At 47.5% G+C, this 19,987-nt stretch overlaps 1 protein-coding gene across 2 annotated transcripts in view; it reads left to right on the top strand.

The window, feature by feature from the left end:
• Fam193a (family with sequence similarity 193 member A) overlaps positions 1-19,987 on the top strand; it is a 107,577-nt gene that overhangs the window by 55,352 nt on the left and 32,238 nt on the right. The window contains exons 3-12 of one of the 2 annotated variants that reach the window (XM_090343913.1): positions 939-1,096; positions 1,437-1,604; positions 5,048-5,282; positions 7,202-7,326; positions 11,473-11,620; positions 14,022-14,099; positions 15,203-15,315; positions 15,401-15,643; positions 18,638-18,791; positions 18,871-19,050. In XM_090343913.1, coding sequence (XP_090200039.1) covers positions 939-1,096; positions 1,437-1,604; positions 5,048-5,282; positions 7,202-7,326; positions 11,473-11,620; positions 14,022-14,099; positions 15,203-15,315; positions 15,401-15,643; positions 18,638-18,791; positions 18,871-19,050 — 1,602 coding nt within the window. Of the gene's footprint in view, positions 1-935; positions 1,097-1,436; positions 1,605-5,047; positions 5,283-7,201; positions 7,327-11,472; positions 11,621-14,021; positions 14,100-15,202; positions 15,316-15,400; positions 15,644-18,637; positions 18,792-18,870; positions 19,051-19,987 lie in introns of both variants that reach the window. The other variant, XM_090343912.1, reaches the window with a different exon arrangement.

The following is a 19,987-nucleotide window of genomic DNA, read 5'->3' as shown; positions in this document are numbered from 1 at the left end:
AGGCTACTGGGGATGCGTTAGAACTAGCTTCCTCTTGTGTGAACCCTGAAGGGGATTCTGCAGTGCCTCAGTCCACCTGACAAGGCGTCACTCGAGGCCCCAGGGGCTGGCTGGGTCGGTATGGGAGAGAGACAAAGGATTAGGTAAGGATTAGCTGAGGTTCTGATCTCTACAGGTACTGGTTGGTTGCAATCCTCTGGGTATGTGAGTGCGGTTGATGACACTATTCCACCAGCTTCATTTGGATTTGTTCAGAACATTCATCTAAGCCTCTGCCCTTCTCCATCAAAGAAGGTGACCATGTTAGGATTCCCCTGGGACTGAGAGGCACTGTCCAGCTGCGTGCCAATGCTGGACCCATAATACCCTGTGGTCCCTGTTGGTCATCACCACACCCGAGGTTCCAGCTGAGCTGGTCCTCTTATGTTCTGCTTGGGACACCAGGAATAGAGCTGTTCTCTCTTGGGGGGTGGGCAGTTGTGGGACTTGAACTCTGGGCACAGGCGCTGTCCCTGAGCTCTTCAGCTCAAGGCTGCTGCTCTACCCCTTGAGCCACAGCGCCACTTCCGGTTTCCTGGTAATTAATTGGAAATAAGAGTCTCACAGACTTTTTAGTGCCCGGGCTGACTTTGAACCTTGATCCTCAGATTTTAGCCTCCTGAGTAGCTAGGATTACAGGTGTGAGTCACAGCGCCTTTTTTTTTTTTTTTTTTTTAAAGAATAAAGTTAATTTTTTGAGATTTCTCATGTGATGATACAAACCATCGGAATAGTTAAAAAAAAAATCTTGAGGGAACAAGTCTCACATTTAATGTCAGCTAAAGTATTTTTTAATGTCTCATTTTACAAACTTCGTCTATAGGCATTTTTCTAAGTAGTCAAGACAAGATGGGTGCCTGAACATTGGATGTGACTGGTCTATTCTGTTTTTGAAGCAGAGTCAAGATTTTCTTCTTCACTCACCACTGGGGGGCTCACAGGCAGAGGCCAGTGGTTCCAGTAGGCTGACCCTGGGTGCACAGACGTTGCCCTCGACTGGGCTGGGCACCATGCCTCCGGACACTGCCTGTTCATGCGAAGCCTGCAACGAGCGCAGGTATGTGCTGGGCAGGTCACGCCACCCAGGCTTAGCCAAGGGGATCTGCAGAGCATGTCAGGTTGGGATGGGATACCACCCTGCGGGTAAGATGAGGGCTGGCTGTCACAAGGGAACTGGTCCTTAGCGAAGGTGAGAGGAGTCTCATTCGAATGTAAGGCGAACAGGGAAGTAGTGATGGCAACCACTGAGAGGGGAGAGGAGGGAAGCAGACCTGGGCATGAAACCAGTGGGTGCAGATGGGTGCACAAGATGGAAATCTCAGACTCTGGAGCGCCTTGCTGTCGCTGTCTGGTAGACGGCTTGCCCTAACTGCTGGTTTCTGTTTTGTGTGTCACAGAGACATCTCGGCAGAGACGGACCGGGAACCCCAGCAGCTGCAGAACTACTGGTCAGAAGTACGCTACATGGTCCGCTGCATATATCGCCAGGCAGGGACCCCGCTAGCAGATGACCAGGACCAGACCCTGGTCCCTGACAAGGAGGGCGTGAAGGAGCTTGTGGATAGGTACACGTGACCCCTGTGTGTTTTCCCGTCCACATCCTTGCCTCCTCTGCTGCCCATGGAGGCCCAGCACGTGGGTTTCCTTTTAGGTCCTGAGTAAAGCTCAGCTGGGCTCAGTGGGGTGAAACATAGCACGTTCTCCTCCCTTTGATGAAGCACAAAAGGTTTCTGTCATTGCATTGTGTTAAAGCTAACAACGGCCTCCTGGAGGCCTCTGCTCTACAGAGAGGGTGCACCCAGTACTGTGTATGTCTGTCTGTCTGTCTGTCTTTCTGTCTTCCTTCCTTCCTTCCTTCCTTCCTTCCTTCCTTCCTTCCTTCCTTCCTTCCTTCCTTTCTTCCTTTCTTTCTTTCTTTCTTTCTTTCTTTCTTTCTTTCTTTCTTTCTTTCTTTCTTTCTTTCTTTCTTTCTTTCTTTCTGGTCTTGGGTCTTGAACTTGGCCTGGGCATGGTGCCTGAGCTCTTCAGCTCAAGGCTACCCGCCCTACCCTTGAGCCAAGCCCCACTTCCCATTTTCTAGAGTCTAGAGGTTAATTGGAGATAAGAGTCTCAGGTCCTTTTGTGCCTGGGCTGGCTTTGAACCTTGATCCTCAGATCTCAGCCTCCTGAGTGGCTAGGATGACAGGTGTGAGTCCCGGAACCCAGCTTACATAAGCATTCTTGATTTTTATCAGCCCAGGAGAAAGGCTGAGTGCCCCATTGCTGCAATGTGTTAAGCCCTGGCAGCTTGGGAAGGTGCCTGCGGGTGGGGTGACGGCTGGGGAGGTGAGTTAGGCTTACTTGAACAGCTGCTCACAGTGAAGGTGCTGTGGAAAGTGAAGTGGGTTGGGCTGGGAGCCTGGACTGCTTGTAGAGTGCTCTCCTCACACGCACAAAGCCCTGGCTCAGATTCCTCGGTACCACATACATAGAAAAAGCCAGAAGTGGGGCTGTGGCTCAAGTGGTAGAGCATGAGCCTTGAGAAAGCCCAACGACAGTGCTCAGGTCCTGAGTTCAAAGTCCAGGTTTAGCAAAAGAAAAGAAAGTGAATTGGGCATCCCTTCTCTTCTTTACAGCTTGTAACATTTCTCTCCCCATCCCTCCCCCCAGATGTTTGAAATGTTCCAAATAAAATAACAGATTTGAGCTGGACATTTCATGGGTTGATTTTCATTTTGGTTTCTTTCTGTCTCAGGTTTGATTGCATTTCTTTGGGGATCTTATGTTTATGTTTAAACTCATGTTCAACTGTACAGACTTTTTTTAGGCATCAAAGGTGATTGGTTATATTTAGTATCTTTCAGGATTGGGCCTGATACACTGGCGCTGTGTGTGATGCGCCAGTTTTAGTGCATAGGTTTCCTAAGGACTGCAGGAAGCAGCCACACCCTTAACTTCTCACATTCTACAATGCCATAAAATAGCATGTAGCGCAATATCGATGTCCCAGGATATGCTGAGTGTACGCATGGATGAGTGTTTGACTGAACTTCTGCAATATCTTCTACATACTCCTGGCTCATTTCATGTTTGCAAAAGCGCCACACAGATTTTCATAATTTATAAAATGCAAAAACGGGCAAAGATAGTAAGAATTGTGTCTGACCTCCCCGACTAAGAACTGAGGATGAGTTATCCAATGGGTTTTTAATGCATAAGAGATTTCATTTATATTTGTCTGTGTATTCATATACTGTACCTTGATCAAACTCAGCACACCACCCCACCCCCATCCCTTGGCCGTTTACCCTCCTCCCCTCTCTCTTCCTCCTGGAATTTCTCTTGGTCCTGTGCATTTGGTTGTTTCCACGTCAAATAGGAGACATTCTGTGGTAGTGTTACTAGGCATGGTGAGCATGTCTGTAGTAACAGCACTTGGGGAGTGGAGGCAGGTGGATGATGAGTTCAAGGCCAGCTTGGATATATAGTGAGTTGAAGACCAGATTAAGCTATATACACGAAGGATCTGAATTATACCAAGGGTGGGAATAATGTAGCTCTTGCCCCAGTTGCACTTGACCCTGAGTGCCTTTGGTCATAAGTACCACCCATAGTGGGAATCTCGCCAATTTCATTACTTTTTATTCTATTTTTGCCAGTCCTGGGGCTTGAACTCGGGGCCTGAGCACTGTCCTGGGGCTTTCTTAAGGCTAGAGCTCTACCACTTGAGCCACAGCACCATTATCTAGCTTTTTCTGTGTATGTGTGGTACTGAACCTGGGCACAAAAGGACCCCTGACTCTTACCTCCAATTAACATCTAGAAAATGGGAAGTGGGGCTTGGCTCAAGGGTAGGGCGGTATCCTGGAGCTGAAGAGCTCAGGGACAGCGTCCAGGCCAAGTTCAAACCCTGTGACCGCGCCCCCCCCCCCCCCCAAAAGAAAAATCCTGTCAGTTGGTGGGGCTTGAATTCCAGGCCTGGTTGCTGCCCCTGGGCTCTCTTGCTCAAAGCTAGCACTGGATGACTTTTGAGCCATAGATCCATTTCTAAGCTTAATTCGTTGTATAGCTTGTTTCTGACCTCGTGGCGCGTTAGGGCAGTTGCTTCAGGGTTCTCAGTGGTCCTAGGCTTCCATCTAGAGGTTCTCAGAAGTCAGTAGTTAAAAGCAGTGGTGATGACTTTAGCCACAGTACTGCTGAATACTGAGACAAAGGTGGGTTTTGTTTGTTCCTTTGTTTTGTCAGTCCTGGGGCTTGACCTCAGGGCCCCAGCACTGTCCTTGGGCTTTTTCCTCAAGGCTAGTCTCTTGAGCCACAGCACCACTTCTGGCTTTTCTGTGTGTGTGGTACCTAGGAACCTGGGTCTTCATGCATGCTAGAAAGCACTCTACACTAGGCCAGACTCCCAGCCCCATTTACTTATTTGTTTAAGAATGGATCATCTCCCTGGGTGTGGGAGTGCACACCCTAATCACATCGTCATAGAAGGCTGAGCAACATAGGAGGATGTAAAGTTTGAGGTCCTGTCTTGAGGGGTGTAGGGGAGTGGGGACGGGGGAGAAATCAGCTTGGAAAGAGATTAATGACAACAACAGCATAAATTATGTCTGAAGGTTCCTCCGATTATAAAAATAACAGAAGTCCATTTGTACTGTATCCTAAATTCCCAGAAAGAAGGAAAGCGCAGTCTGTCTGTGACTGCAGCCCACCTCTGCTGGGGTTGGCGCTTGTCAGTCACTTCACAAAGAATCCTCCCAGTCCTCGGGTCACTGCCGGTGTGTGGGTGAGGCCCAGGCTGATTCTTGCCTGCATAAACAGTGTCGCACGGCGGACTTGCTCCAGACAAAGTAGACTGTGTGAACTCCCTGGCAGTGTATTCTTCATCTGATGGGGAGGGGGGTAATGGGGACCTTGCAGGTAGTCATGACAGTGACAAGAGGTGACCCTGCTAGAAGTGACTGACAGGAAGACCATCAGACACAGCTCCTTACGTAAACAGGCCAAATCTGAGTGCTGGCTCTCTGTGCAGGCTCTGTGAGCGGGACCCCTACCAGCTGTATCAGCGGTTGGAGCAGCAGGCCCGGGAGTACGTGTTAGAGATGAAGGTGCGTCTGCTTCGGCAGTTGTCGGCTGCTGCAAAGGCCAAGGCCCCATCTGGCCTGCAAGGTCCACCACAGGCACATCACTTCGTCTCCCTCCTCTTGGAGGAGTATGGCGCCCTCTGCCAGGCAGCACGCTCCATCAGCACCTTCCTTGGCACTCTGGTAAGAGACCATACCCCGTGTGGTAGAGAAAGCTATGGGGAGATTGCATTGGCATGTTCTCTGCACGCTCCACAGGACTGCTCAAGGATGAATTAGAGTTGCTCCTGTAGGGATGACCTGAGTCCACGGGGCCAAATAGAAGTGAAGGTAGCTGACTAGGGAGACTGAAGAAAAGTCCTGTGTAATGTTGTTGATAGTGATGTTGCTGCTGTTGGGCAGATGAGGAAGCGGCCTGAGCTCCTCCGAGTGTGCACCCACAGCCCACACAGGAACGGGGGCCACCCCATTCTAACTAAGGTCATAGATAAGTCTTGGAGCTCCACAGAAAGTAAGTCAGGGTTGGCAGTGTGGTGAAGTGGTTGAGTGCTTGCCTAGAATGTGTGAAGCTCTGGGTTCGATTCTTTAGTACCACATAACAGAAGAAGCCAGAATTGGCGCTGTAGCTCAAGTGATAGAGTGCTAGTCTTGAGCAAAAGAATCTCAGGGACAGTGCCCAGGCCCTGAGTTCAAGCCGCCCCAGGACTGGCAAGAAAAAAAAGAAAAGAAAAGAAAGTAAATCATACCTTGATGGAGAAGGCATGGAAATAATAGCATCTGCCCTTTGGAAGCTTTCATAATTTCCTAAGCAAAAATTGTGGCAAAGACACTGCCTCAAAAACAAAAGCAAAGCCAGGTGTTGGTGGTTCACGCCTGTAATCTCAGCTCCTTAGGAGACTGAGTTCTGAGGATTTCAGTTGAAGGCCAACCATGGCATGGAAATCTATGAAACTCTTATCTCCAATTAACCACCAGAAAACCTGAAATGATGCTGTGGCTCAAAGTGGTAGAGGGGTAGCCTTGAGCTATAGAGCTCAGAGACAGTGCCCAGGCCCAGAGTTCAAGCTCCATGACCAGCCAAATAAAAAAAAAAGAAAGAAAGAAAATGGAAAGGAGCAGGGGTAGTAGCTCCAGTGGTAGAGTGCTTGCCTGGCATGCCAGCGCCTTGGGTACAATCTTCAGCACCAACGAAAAAGGTTTTGTTGTTGTTTTTAGACGGAAGGGTTGTTATAAAATAGAGAGTTGAGATATAAAGTGAAGTGGTCTCTCACTAGGTGAGATTTTAAGAAGGGAATTAGAGAGCGGATGCTCATAGCTGTAATCCTAGGTATTCAGAAGGCTGAAATCTAAGGATAGCAGCTCAAAGCTAACCTGGGCGGGAAAGTCTGGGGGACTCATCTCCAATTAAAAACCAGAAAAGCCAGAAATGGAGCTTAGGTTCAAGTGATAGAGTGCTATCTATCCTTGAGGAAAAAAAGCTCAGGGACAACACATAGGCCCTGAGTTCAAGCCCCGGATTGGTACTAAAGAAAAGTAAATTGGACTGATGATAGAGAAGATGGCAGAGGCATCAATGTCCCGGGGTCCAGAAAACATGGAGCCTGCTGTCGTGACCACTGCATTCACAAGGCGCCATCCTGATGCAGTCACTTACCTTCCTCAGGAAATTCTGCCATTGCCAGAATGCCACTCGTGGAAGGCATAACTGACTAGTGCCACTATTTCCCTGCAGCTATCAGAATGCAGTTTCTCAGCTTAGGCAAGAAAATTATTATTTCATGTTAGAGCTTCTATTAGATTTTTATAACCTCACTGCAAAGAAATGGTAGTCAGATGCATTGTTTCCTTTTCTCCTCAGTCCCTTCTTCAGTGTGTCTGCCTTTACCTCCTTTGTGTGTGGGTCCTGTGGGAAGCGGGGAGGTAGAGGCCCACGTCCCTGAGGTCAGGTCTGGGTTGCTCTGCACTCTGGTCCTTGAGATTGCAGTGACTCCTCACTGGCAGAATGTTCTGGGACTGTGCCAAGGCAGCGTGGGGGGTCCTGCCTGGTAATTTCTCATCTTTACTAGTTCATCTTTTGTTTATCTCTTGTCCCCTTAAACTAGGAAAATGAACACTTGAAAAAGTTCCAGGTGACATGGGAACTGCATAATAAGCATCTGTTTGAAAATCTGGTCTTTTCAGAGCCACTTCTCCAAAGCAGCTTGCCAGCACTGGTGTCACAGATCAGGTATTCGGGGTTGACCTGTGTGTGTCCTGAGCGTGGCAAAACGGTCTTTCCTACCGTGTGTGTGACCAGAAACTGCTGATGTGGAAGTTTCTTCAGAAATAAAATAGGGCCTGTGGGAAAACAGTTGGGCAGAAAGCTCAAGACCTGAGGAGTGACACAGTTGAACTTTTAAATAATGAATGTAAATGCTACTAGACTTGAACGACCCGTGCGTACAGGAGAGTTATCGCGAGCACGACTGAGCCTGTCACACTGTGGCTCACTTAACTGCAGCTTCACTGGATCTCGGGTCAAAACCATCCATAGTGACCCCTCACCCACTGCAGGATCTGCATGTGCAGGAAAAATAAGTGACAAGTGCGACACTGCTGCTTCTCCTCGAATTTCCACCCACTGGTGGGGGGTGGGGTTCCTCTGGAATATAACCCCCGAGATAGGTCAGGCAGGGATCACTGCATAGTGCTTTACTGTGCCTAGTGTCTCTCTTGGTCAGGTGATGATCCTGGGTGCTCATGGGAGGTAGGAGAGGGAGAGAACCCAGGTCCGAGTGTGAGCAGGCTCCCTGAAGGCTGCCCTGTGCAGTGGCTCTGTCACCAGTGTCCCCCAGTGCCTCCTCTGCTTGTCTCTATTCACCCTCATGTTGTTCCTCCTGGAACTAGTGTACAAGACTAGTGTACAAGTGCACAGCCAGTGGGTGGGAATTTGCAGAGGGTGAGCTGGGGTGAGGGAAACTGTTCAGGCCCCACCGCACATCATAATCATCACGGCTCCAGAGACTGAGGAAGTGGTAGACACCTGATGAGGTGAGCACGCCCAGGACTGGCAAAAAATACACACACACACACACACACACAACAACGACAAGCACGGAGGGCTTGGGAATACAGTTCACGTGTGGTGGGTACCTGCTTGAGCAAGTGTGAAGCCCCGAGGTCAAACCCCAGGCTCCCTAGGATAACCTGAGTGAATTTACTGAGATATAACTAACATACTGACAAATCACTTAAATTTGCAACACATTACATTGTAATTTGGGGGGTAAAGGATAACAGAAGTTGCCTCTATTTATTTATTTATTTAGGCGCCAGTCTGGGCTTGAGCTCAGGGCCTGAGCACTGTCCTTGGACTTTCTCAAGGCTAGAGCTCTACCACTTGAACTTCAGCACCACTTCCAGCTTTTTTTCTATATATGTGGTACTGAGGAATCGAACCCGGGTCTTCGTGCATGCTTGGCAAGCACTCTACCACTAGGCCAAACTCCCGGCCCCCAGAAGTTGCCATTTTAAATATATAATTCAATATCATTAATTACATGCACAGCCACCATCATATATTTCTAAACCTTTTCTTTTTGGTGGTACTAGGGTTTGAATTCAGAGCCTTGTGTTTGCTAGGCAGATGCTCTACCAATCTACCCATGCCCTGGCTCTTTTTTACTTTCTTTCCTTTATTTATTTATTTATTTATTTGGCCATTCCTGGGATTGAACTCAGGGCTTGAGCCATATCACTTGAACCACTACACCACTTCCGACTTTTTTCTGTGTATGTGGTACGGAGGAATCAAACCCCGGTCTTTGTGCATGCTAGGCAAGCACTCTACCACCAGGCCAAACTCCCGGCCCCTATTTTCATGATTATTATTGTTTTGTAGTAGGTTCTTGCTTTTTGTTGAAGTTGGCCTGGATTGTGATCCTTGTATTTACACTTTCTTTGTAGTTGAGCGGGAGTCACACTAACTTTTGCCTGGACCATCCTCAAACTTCCCATTTCTCAGATCCTTGTAATTTTGACTTCCTGAGTAACTAGGGTTATATACACAAGCCTAGCTCTGGAGCTTTCTTACCACTCCAAATAGAAGCTCTGTAATCGCTGAATAGTAACTCCTATCACCCACCCCGTCTTCTGGGAATGTTTAATCTGTGCTTTTGTGTTGTCATCACTACCCCATTTTTTTCTGACTGTTTATTAAGGCATTAGAGTATTTGTCTTTTGGAAGTGCCATACTTGGTACGGGTCCTGCAGCTGGCACGTTTACTAAGTACCAAAGTGGTCTCCAGGACCCCTATCGCGTCTACTTTCCTGTGGCCTGAAATAATCTGTGTTTTGTAACTTGGAACAAAGGTGTGCTTGCGTGTTTGCTTGTGGTAGGAGTAGGGGGAGGAGCACATGGAAAGAGAGACTTTGTGAACTATATAGAAACTGAGCTTTGCGTCAACATTAGGAGAACACGTGTCTTGGCTGCCTCTGAATGGGCCTGGTCCTCGTCACTGTGCTCTCACATGGTGTTTCCATGTTCTGGGCAGTTTCCCTAACAACCTCTGCCACATGTGTTGGTAACATTAGCAACCAGGAGTTTGAATTCCCCCTTCATTTGTTGTTCGCAAGCCTGATCTATCCCAGGGTAAAACGGGGTAAAGGAAAAGAGCCATTTCTCTCCATTTGCATTTATGACAAGGGTTCAGTTTAAGTGGATTTCTCACTTATTTATATTATAAAGCCGTTTGGTTATTATTGCAAAGAAGATACTGAAAATGAAACAAGAGAGTGGTAAGGACACTGTAAACACATTTGATATTTCTTATGCATTGTTTTTTTGGTCATGCGATTTGAACTCTGAGCCTGGGCATTGTCCCTGAGCTCTACAGCTCAAGGCTACTGCCCTGCCCCTTGAGCCAATGCCATTTTCAGTTTTTTGGTGGCTAATTGGAGACAAATCTCATGCAGGAGTCTCATGGGCTTTGGTGCCTGAGCTGGCTTTGAACCGTGAACCTCAGATCTCAGCCTCCTGAGTAGCTAGGATTACAGGTGTGAGCTACCATTCCCGGCAGTCATAAATTTCTTACCTTGAGCATTTCTTTACGTATATGTGCGCACACACTTGTGTTTTGTGCGTATGTAGATGTAATTGTAACATTTGTAAGTGTTAATTTGTAACCCTGCACATAATCTTTGTGCTCTTTATAAATGTTATCTTTGATTCTGAATACTCTTTGTCCAGATAACTTTATTATAGTTATTTTGTAATTTATTTATAATGTGTTGACACATTAAAGAAGTGAGTTTTCTTCTGCTAATGCATGAAGTATTATCATCTCTCCAAACCTTCCTTTGAGCTTCTACCTATGTCCTAGGCTTCACTTTCCTAAGTTACTATCTTACCCTTTATCCTCTTTTTCAAAACCTTTGTTTATATGTTTTCTCAAATGTACATTTTTTTCTTTTTAAGTGTATAGTTATCTTTATATTGTTATATATGATACAACAAATAAGTTTAAAGTTCTAATTCTTTTATTTTCATCTTATTGTACTGAGATTGAACCCTGAGTGTCTCCCCCCCGCCTAGTCCTGGGGCTTAAATGCAGGGCTTGAGCACTGTTCTTGAGCTTTCTCAAGGCTAGTGCTCTTACCACTGAGTCACAGTGCCACTTGCGATGTTTTCTGTGTATGTGGTACTGAGGAACCAAACCCAGGGCTTCATGCATGCTAGGCAAGTGCTCTACCACTTGAGCTATGTCCCTAGCTCTTTTGGGATTTTTGTTGTTGGCTTGTTTGATTTTCTATATAGGGTCTCCCTAGCTTTTTAATGGACTGATCTTGAACTCGCAGTCTTTCTCCCCACCTTCCAAGGAAGTGGGATTTTATGACACCCAGCTTATGTGTCTCTAGTTTCTCTTGTTGTCTCACTCTCTGTCTTACCATCTTTTTCTTTTTTGTTGTTTTTTGGATGTACGCATGGTTGAACTCAGGCCCATGGGGTGGCTGGACAGGTCCTCTACCACTTGAGCCACACTCTAGCCCTTTCTGCTTTCACTGTTTCTTCAAGAGGGTCTCACATTTTGTGTGGTCTAGCCTGGACTGCAATTCTCCTATTGAAGCTTCCTGCATAGCTGGCGTGACCAGCAGCCAACTTACTTTCTTTCCGTCTGTCTGTCCTCTGTTTCCTTCCCTCCTTCCAACTCCCCCACCCCCCGCAGCATAAATGATGTGAAATGGTTTGGGGTACAGCAACTCTGCCGTGGTGCGTAAGGACACGCTCGTCTTTGGCGTTGGGAGGTGAGCCGACAGATGTAGACATAGCAGCAGGAAGCATCTCTGTGCTTTCAGCGTGGGAGGGAGCCTTTGTGACAGATCCTTTCTCTCCTAGGCTAGGGACCACCACACACGACACCTGCCATGAGGACACATACAGCACCTTGCTGCAGCGGTACCAGCGCTCTGAGGAAGAACTGCACAGAGTTGCCGAGGAATGGCTGGAGTGCCAGAAGAGGATAGACGCCTATGTGGATGAGCAGGTGAGGGATGGGCCTCTGCCTGAGGGAAGCAAAGCCCAGCAGAGATGGAGCCTGGCTGACCCAGTTGGGAAAACACAGCACACAGTTAGTACCTCAGGGCCACCTTGTCTGGAGGACACTCGCTGCCACTTGCATGGGCTTTATGTCCTCACATGGGAAACTTGGAGACATTGACAAGCCATCAGACGTTTTCACCCTCCAGAACTGTCTAGAAATGGAGGCCTGAGAGCAGGGACAGGCTGTAGAGGTGGACATGAAGGGTTGGTGGTGAGGTGGCTACAGCCTCTTAGATTGACACCAGGTTGGTCTCTGGTCAGACTTGCCCTGCCACCTACCCTGGTCTTCTGCCTTTCTAGAACAGCACTTAGTGCGGCTGTATTTAAAGGTCATGGTGGTACGAGGACTAAAAAGGAGAAGTGCCAGGGTTGAGTATTGTGCTTATGAGACTACAAGGTTAGAAGGTTCTGATGTGTGCTGGTCCTGTGTGTGTCCTGTGTGACTGATCATTGGCTCCCCCCCCCCTTTTTTTTTTGGTGGGTCATGGGGCTTGAACTCTCGGCCTGGGCGCTGTCTTGAGCTCTTCAGCTCGAGGCCACCGCCCTCCTGCTTGAGCCATAGCACCACTTCCCGTTTTCTATTGATTCATTGGAGATAGGAGTCTCACGTTCTTGAGGTCCTTTAGTGCCTGGGCTGGTTTTGAACCTTGATCCTCAGATCTCAGCCTCCTGAGTAGCTAGGATGACAGGTGTGAGTCACCCCACCCAGCTCATTGGCTCCTCTTGAATGTTGCTGTCACCTGCCAGAGTGCTGCCAACTAGGAAGGAAGGGACTGACACTTGTGCCTGCCTCATCTGAAGTAGCCACAGGTTTCGTTATCACAGTACGTAACCACATATATGGAGGGGTTTTTTTGGCCAGTCCTGGGCTTGGGCTCTGGGCTTGAGCGCTGTCCTTGGCCTTTCTCAAGGCTAGAGCTCTACCACTTGAGCCTCGGCACCACTTTCAGCTTTTTGCTGTGTATGTGGTACCAAGGAATCTAACCCAGGTCTTCATGCATGCTAGGCAAGCACTCTACCACTAGGCCATACTCCTGTCCCCTGGTAACCGCTTTCTACAGCAGTTGTCTCAATGTGTCCACAGGCACTGTAGCGACAGATGGCCCCTTTAGAACTTGGGAGAGTCTATCTATAGCCTTTAACCATTGTCACATTCTGGAATTGGGTGCTGTTGAGCCTACATAGGACCAGTGGCCTCCAGAGACTTGAGATACCCCTGGTCCACACCTCCCTCTTCCTAACTCCTGTGCCTGCAGCACGCCAGGACTAAAGATTTGGGGCTGCTTGCCTCTGTGGCTCCCTTCCATACGGTGCTTGATGTTTTCTTCAGACTGAGTGTGTCCCTGAATCACGTTTTGTCTGGCCGTGGAACCAGAGACTTGTTCCCTAGCTTCCACCTGTCATTGATCATGACTCCTTGACTCAGCTGCTGTGTGAAGAGGACATTTTGCAAGCTCTTCAACAGATACCAGTACAACACATATGGGTGCAAGTCAGGTGGTGGGAAAGCTCTGCTTGTGGCTTGTCTGGGTGAGAATGGCCAGAAAGTACAGGCAGGATTTAGATGGTCCATCCATCGGCAGCTGCCTCCAGCCTGGTGCAGAAGGCCTCAAGCCTCCAGGTAGCCAGTAGTCCAGTCGCACAGAGCCAGTGTTGTTTGATTTCACAATAATGAGGATTAAGCCTAGGACCCTGTGCTTGTTAGGCAAGCACTCTACTACTTAAACCCTCCTTCTAGCCCTTGCATTGTATTTTACTCTAGCTGACCTCAAACTCAAGATCCTCCCAGGAGCTAGGAGTACTTGCGGGTCACCATGCCCAGTGTAGAGCTTGCCTTTCATGTGAGAAAGTCTTAGCTGCAAGCTTGAGAAGAGGAGTAAGCTGTGAAAGGGAACACTTGGCAGTGTGTTTGTAGTATTGTGCTTGTGTTTGATTGGAAGATGGTATTTCTTACATAGATCATTTCTTCCATGTAAAGAAAATCTTGACAATGTTCTAGTTGCTGTTACTGACATGTTCTGGATTTCTTGTTGATGATGGTTTGGGGTTTTTGTGTGGGTGTGGGTGTGTGTTTTGTTGCAGTTAGTGGTGGTGGTTTGGTTTGTTGTTGTTGTTGTTGTTCTTGTTGTTTTACCAGTGCTGGGTCTTGACCTCAGGGCCTGAGCACTGTCCTTTGGCTTTCTCAAGACTAGAGCTCTACCACTTGAGCCACAGCACACTCCTGGCTTTTTCTATGTATGTGGTACAGAGGAATTGAACCCGGGTCTTCATGCATGCTGGGCAGGCACTCTACACTAGGCCAAACTCGCTGCCCATATGTTCTGTTTTTTATATTCTTTTTCTAGATGACAATGAAAACCAAGCAGCGTACGTTAACAGAAGACTGGGAGATATTTAAGCAAAGGCGATTTATTGAAGAACAGGTAAGATTGTCAGCAGGACGGGCAGTGAAAGGAAAGGACGTTATTCTGCACACAGCAGCACGCAGGTGGCCCTTTGCACGTAGGGTAGTCTGTGTAACACACAGGTTTGGAGGACCACATTGGCTTGCTTTTTTTTTTTGCCAGTGTTTAAGCTCTGAAAAAAAGTGATTTTTTAATCTGACATCCTGGTCTCCCCTTACTCATTAGTTCGAAGTGCCCTTGGGCTTGACAGGTGCCCCTCTAGGTCAAGCAGGTCAAGCTAAGGATGTTCCTAAGATACCAGAACTGGGGTTTAGCTCGGCTTCTCAGACAGCACCCAAGGGCTTTCCTCCAGCATGACGGCTCTCACATCTGGCCTGTCCACTCTCCTCATCTCGGCAGCCCCGCTCTTCTACACCAAGCTTTTGCTCGAACTCACCAGTAACCCTCACGTGACTGGTATCATGGTCCTCACCTTTTACTTGATCTCTCTTCCTCTTTTGGTCTACTTTATGAGTTCCGGTCCCTGGTTGTTTCTTAAATATTGGTAGTTTTCTGCTTTCCTCCCCTGTTCATTTTGTGCTCTTATTTTTCTCCTTCCTTTCTCCCTTCCTCTGTCCCTTTCTTTTGTGTTTCATATTATTATTAGGGATCAAATCCCAGGGCCTTGCTTGCATTCGGCATTTTCTCTGCCTCTAAACTGTGTCCTGAGCTTGTTCTGTCCCATTGAATGTCAGCACTTCCACTTACTGCTGGTCTCAACGCCAAAACTGCCTCAGATTTCCTTCTCCTTTGCAATGTAGCTGCTGCCTCGTCAGTTGGAAGGGATGTCACTTTCTAGGCCCGTCCCTTTCCTCCATTTGTACATCTCCATTCCCATAGCTCCCTTCCTGGAACTTTACAAGTCCGGAGCACACATCCGGGAATTCAGATTGGGTATGTGCAACACTGTTCCTTTTGGATGTCTGTGGCGAGGCATACAACATGCTGGTTGGCGCTCCAGGGCTGGGTGACTCAGCCCTGGCTTCAGACTCCTCTGTGCCCGAGGATTGGGTTCTACATGAGCATAGCTCCTGTTACCATTGCTATCCACAAACAAGCCATTGTTTAATAATCTCCTCTAGTTAACTAATAAGAAAATGGTTACTGGCGAGAACAACTTCACAGACACCATGAGGCACATGTTGTCGTCCCGGCTGAGCATGCCCGACTGCCCCAACTGCAACTACAGGAGGAGGTGAGCTAGGGTGCTGCCCACCCCGGCAGAGGGCACGGTGACCGGGGCACAGCTTTCTCAGTAACTGTCCTTAATTCCCACTCAGATGTGCTTGTGATGACTGCAGCCTGTCACACATCCTCACTTGTGGTATCATGGACCCCCCCGCCACTGATGACATCCACATTCACCAGCTGCCACTCCAAGTGGACTCTGCTCCCGACTATCTCTCTGAGATGCACCCACCTAGTGTGTCCTCAGCAAGCTCAGGGTCAGGCTCCAGCTCTCCCATCACGATTCAGCAGCATCCCAGACTCATCCTCACAGACAATGGATCTGCACCAACTTTGTAAGTTGTGGCTCTGTAATAAACTTTCAGAAATTTTTAAGTATCCAATAATAAGAAATATTGACTCAGTAATATCTGTAGAAGTATGAGCATCATTGTCGTACTTTTCATTAAAAAAAAAAAAAAGACCTTTCAATGGCCTAAGTATCTTCTCAAACATGAAATAGTAAACCTAAACTTGACAATGTTTTATTACCTTAAAAAATGATAAATTAGGGCCGGGAGTTTGGCCTAGTGGTAGAGTGCTTGCCTAGCATGCATGAAGACCCAGGTTCGATTCCTTGGTACCACAGACATAGAAAAAAGCCGGAAGTGGTGCTGAGGCTCAAGTGGTAGAGCTCTATCCTTGAGAAAAGTCCAAGGACAGTGCTCAGGCCCTCAGCTCAAGCCCAGGACTGGCAAAAAAAAAAAAAAAGATAAATTATTAAATGCCAGTCTGCAAAGGAAACCATGTTGGCATGCAGGGAGGTGTCTCCTCATGCTGCGGGAGGGCGGCCAGCTATCATCGCCTCACTGTCAGCCCTGGGCTCATGCTCACTCCAGGCCTTGCTGAGAACTCAGATGGCTGCTGTAGCCAGTGACTGAGGGTGTATTCTCATTGGCGTGGGGCTGGGGGTGGAGGTTGTGAACCTCTCAGTGTTACACACTGCAGGTGCCTGTTCTGGGGTCCTTCAGCATTGTGACCTTACCATTGGCAGAGACTTGGTGTGCTAACTTGGCTGTGTCACGCATAGATGTGTGTGGTTTCCTAAACAGACTTCAGTTTCTGTTGCACGTGTGATGTATTGCACAGACAGCCATTGGAGCCTGCAGAAGTGCCCAAATAGGAGAGGTTGGATAACCCTGTCTTTGGACTTCTTTTCAAACCCCAATTTTTTAAATTAATTTGAGGTGCTGTCGGTAGAGTTCAGAGACTTGTACACAAGAGGAAAACACTACTGCATACCCCAAACTCCAAACCCAGAATCATACTATAAAGGGGTAGTCCAAATCCTATGACTCTTCATTGAAGGACATCAACCTGCCCTGTACCCTTAAACCCTCAGCTTCTGCTGGGCGCAGTGGCTCATGCCTATAATCCTAGCTACTCAGGAGGCTGAGATCTGAGGATCCAGGTTCAAAGCCAGCCCTGGCACAAAAAGTTTGTGAGACTCTTATCTCCAAGTAACCACCAGAAAACTGGAAGTTGTGCTGTGGTTCAAATGGTAGAGTCCTAGCCTTGAGCTGAAGAACTCAGAGACAGGGCGCAAGCCCAGATTTCAAGCCCCACAACTGACCCAAAAACAAAAAACTGGGCACTGTGGCTCCGCCTGTAATCCTAGCTACTCAGGCAGGAGGCTGAGATCTGAGGATCAAGTTTCAAAGCCAGCCAGGTACAAAAGGACCTGCGTCTCTTTATCTCCAATTAACTTCTAGAAAAAAAAGGGGAAGTGGGACTTGGCTAAGAAATCACATTATTAAGTGAAAACCATGAATTTGATTCTTTTCTTTTCCTTCCTTCCTTCCTTCCTTCCCTCCTTCCTTCCTTCCTTCCTTCCTTCCTTCCTTCCTTCCTTCCTTCCTTCCTTCCTTCCTTCCTTCCTTTCTTTCTTTCTTTCTTTCTTTCTTTCTTTCTTTCTTGTCCTGGGCTTGAACTCAGGGCCTAAGCACTATCCTTGGACGTTCTCAAGGCTAGAGCTCTACCACTTGAGCCTCAGCACCACTTCTGGCTTTTTTTCTATGTATGTGGTGCTGAGGAATTGAACACAGGTCTTCGCGCATGCTAGGCAAGCACTCTACAACTAGGCCAAACTCCTGGCCCCGAGTTTGATTCTTTTAAAATTAAATATTTCACCAGTCTCTGATAGCTCACGCCTGTAATCCTAGATACTCAGACTGAGGTCTGAAGATCATAATTTGAAGTCAGGCTGGGCAGAAAAGTCTGTAGACTCTTGCCTTATATACCTCTCTCCTCCACCTCCTCCCCCCCCAAAAAATGCTGAAAGTAGAGCTGTGGTTCAAGTGGTAGAGCACTAGTGTTGAGCAACAAAAACTCAGGGACAGTACCCAGGCACTGGGTTCAAATCCTAGGACTGGCAACAACAACAAAAATAGTAATAATAAAATTAAATATTTCCTTTTCTTACTGCTCAGATATCCTGCTGAAGACAGTACTTCAGATCTTAAGTGACTTGACCATAGCTGACCTTAACTGGCCTTGTAGTTAGCAAGTTAATAAATAAACATATACCTATGCACACATATTCATGAAACGCTTTATAGCATAAGTGCATTTGAAGGTTTGTTCAACTGGGTATTCTCTGAAAGTTCAGTAGTTGTAAAAATCAAACTCTAGAGAGACGTGAGGTTATTCCCTTTTAACTTTACTTTTTTCTTTTCTTCTTTTTTTTTTGTTTGGCCAGTCTTGGGGCTTGAACTCAGGGCCTAACCACTGTTCTTGTGCTTTTTTCTCAAGGCTAATGTTCTACTACTTGAACCACAGCACCACTTTGGCTTTTTGTATGTATGTGGTACTGATGAATCGAATCTGGGTCTTCCTGCATGCTAGGCAAGCACTCTACTACTAGGCCAAACTCCCGGCCCCTAACTTTACTTTTTAAGATTATGTCTTACCTCCAGAGTGGTAGAATGGCCATGTGCCAGGACATTACAGGTAAGAGTATCAGATCTGATTGTGTGGTCATGTTTTCTTGGTATTTTTATTTTAACATAGAAGTCTCCAGGTATTTGTTTGAATAAATTGCTATTCATTTTGATTGCGCCAGTTCTTTTTATTTTATTCTAAGGGTGATGTTACAGCTGCAGGAATAAGGTAATGAGAGTACATTTCTCCTTCAGGTTTATTTTTTGTTTGGTTTGGATACTCTTGGTTATTCTCGCTTAGAGTCTCAGAGGTGTTAAGTACTGGGAGTGGCTCTTTATCCAGTACCTTAAGCGTTTCCTTCCTGTCCTCCCTAAGCCCAGGGCTTCATGGTGACATCTCTTCTGCCTCAGTTGTAGTGATGATGAAGACGTGGCACCATTGTCGGCAAAGTTTGCTGACATCTATCCATTGAGCAACTACGACGACACTGAGGTGGTGGCCAGCATGAATGGGGCCCACAGCGAGATGAATGGCGGAGGGGGGAACCTGGCCCTGAAGGATGAGGTAGGACACAGCTTCCCAGCCACCGAGGTGGTCGGGTCCTTGGCTTTGAAGTGTTAGCTACAAATGGCTGTCTTTAAAGTCTCCTCAGGTAAGCAGCACCAGCAGTAGCTCTTCAGAAGCGGATGATGAAGAAGCAGATGGCGAGAGTAGTGGGGAGCCTCCAGGAGTCCCCGAGGAAGATGGGACCCTCGGAAGCGGAAGCCCCAGGGCGGAGGAAGGAAACGTGGACACTCCACCCCCATCCTACCCAGCTCAGCAGGTAGGCGTTCATGTTTCCAGTTGACTGTTTTCCTTGAGTTTCTGTGTGTATTTTCTTTGTATACTTCTGTGTGTGTGTGTGTGTGTGTGTGTGTGTGTGTGTGTGTGTGTGTGTGTGTGTGTGTGTGCGTGAGTTGTGGGGCTTGAACTCAGGGCCTAGGCACTATCTCTGAGCCTCATGTACTCAAGGCTAGCACTTTACCACTTAAGCCACAAGGCCACTTCTGGTTTTTGAATGGCTAATTTGAAATGAAGAGTCTCCCCGGGACTTTTCTGCCTGCGCTGGCTTTGAACCATGATTCTCAGCTCTCAGCCTCCTGAGTAGCTAGGATGACAGGATGACAGGCATGAGCTACCAATGAGCTACCAGCGCCTGGCTCTTTGTGTATTTTTTTTTTTTTTTGCCAGTCCTGGGCTTGAGCTCAGGGCCTGAGCACTGTCCTTGGGCTTTCCTCAAGGCTAGTGTTCTACTCTGAGCCACTGTACCATTTCTGGCTTTTTCTATGTATGTGGTACTGAGGAATTGAACCCGGGTCTTCGTGCATGCTAGGCAGGCACTCTACCACTAGGCCACACTCCCAGCCCCTTTGTGTATTTTCTATAAACGTAATTGAACACAAAATTACTGAGTTTTTTTTGTGGTTGTTTTTTTCTGATAGGTAGTGGAGCTTGAACTCAGAGCTTAGGCACTGCCCCTGAGCTTTAGCACTCAAGGCTAGCACTCTGTCACTTTGAGCCATATACCACTATCAGTTTTCTGGGGGTTAATTGGAGGTGAGAATCTCACCAACTCTCCTACCTGGGCTGGCTTTGAACCATGATCCCCCGATCTCAGCCTCCTGATTAGCTACGATTACAGGAATGAGCCACCGCGCCTGGCTTAATTTTCTTTCTCTCATTTAAATCTGTAAAGATCTGTCTTGATTCCGTAACACTAT

This window comes from Megascapheus bottae, chromosome 13 (genome assembly GCF_031878675.1).
Source record: "Megascapheus bottae isolate mThoBot1 chromosome 13, mThoBot2.hap1, whole genome shotgun sequence".
Classification (NCBI taxonomy): domain Eukaryota; kingdom Metazoa; phylum Chordata; class Mammalia; order Rodentia; family Geomyidae; genus Megascapheus; species Megascapheus bottae.
Note: the sequence above shows the minus strand (reverse complement) of the source record. Positions and strands in the feature narration are given on the sequence as shown.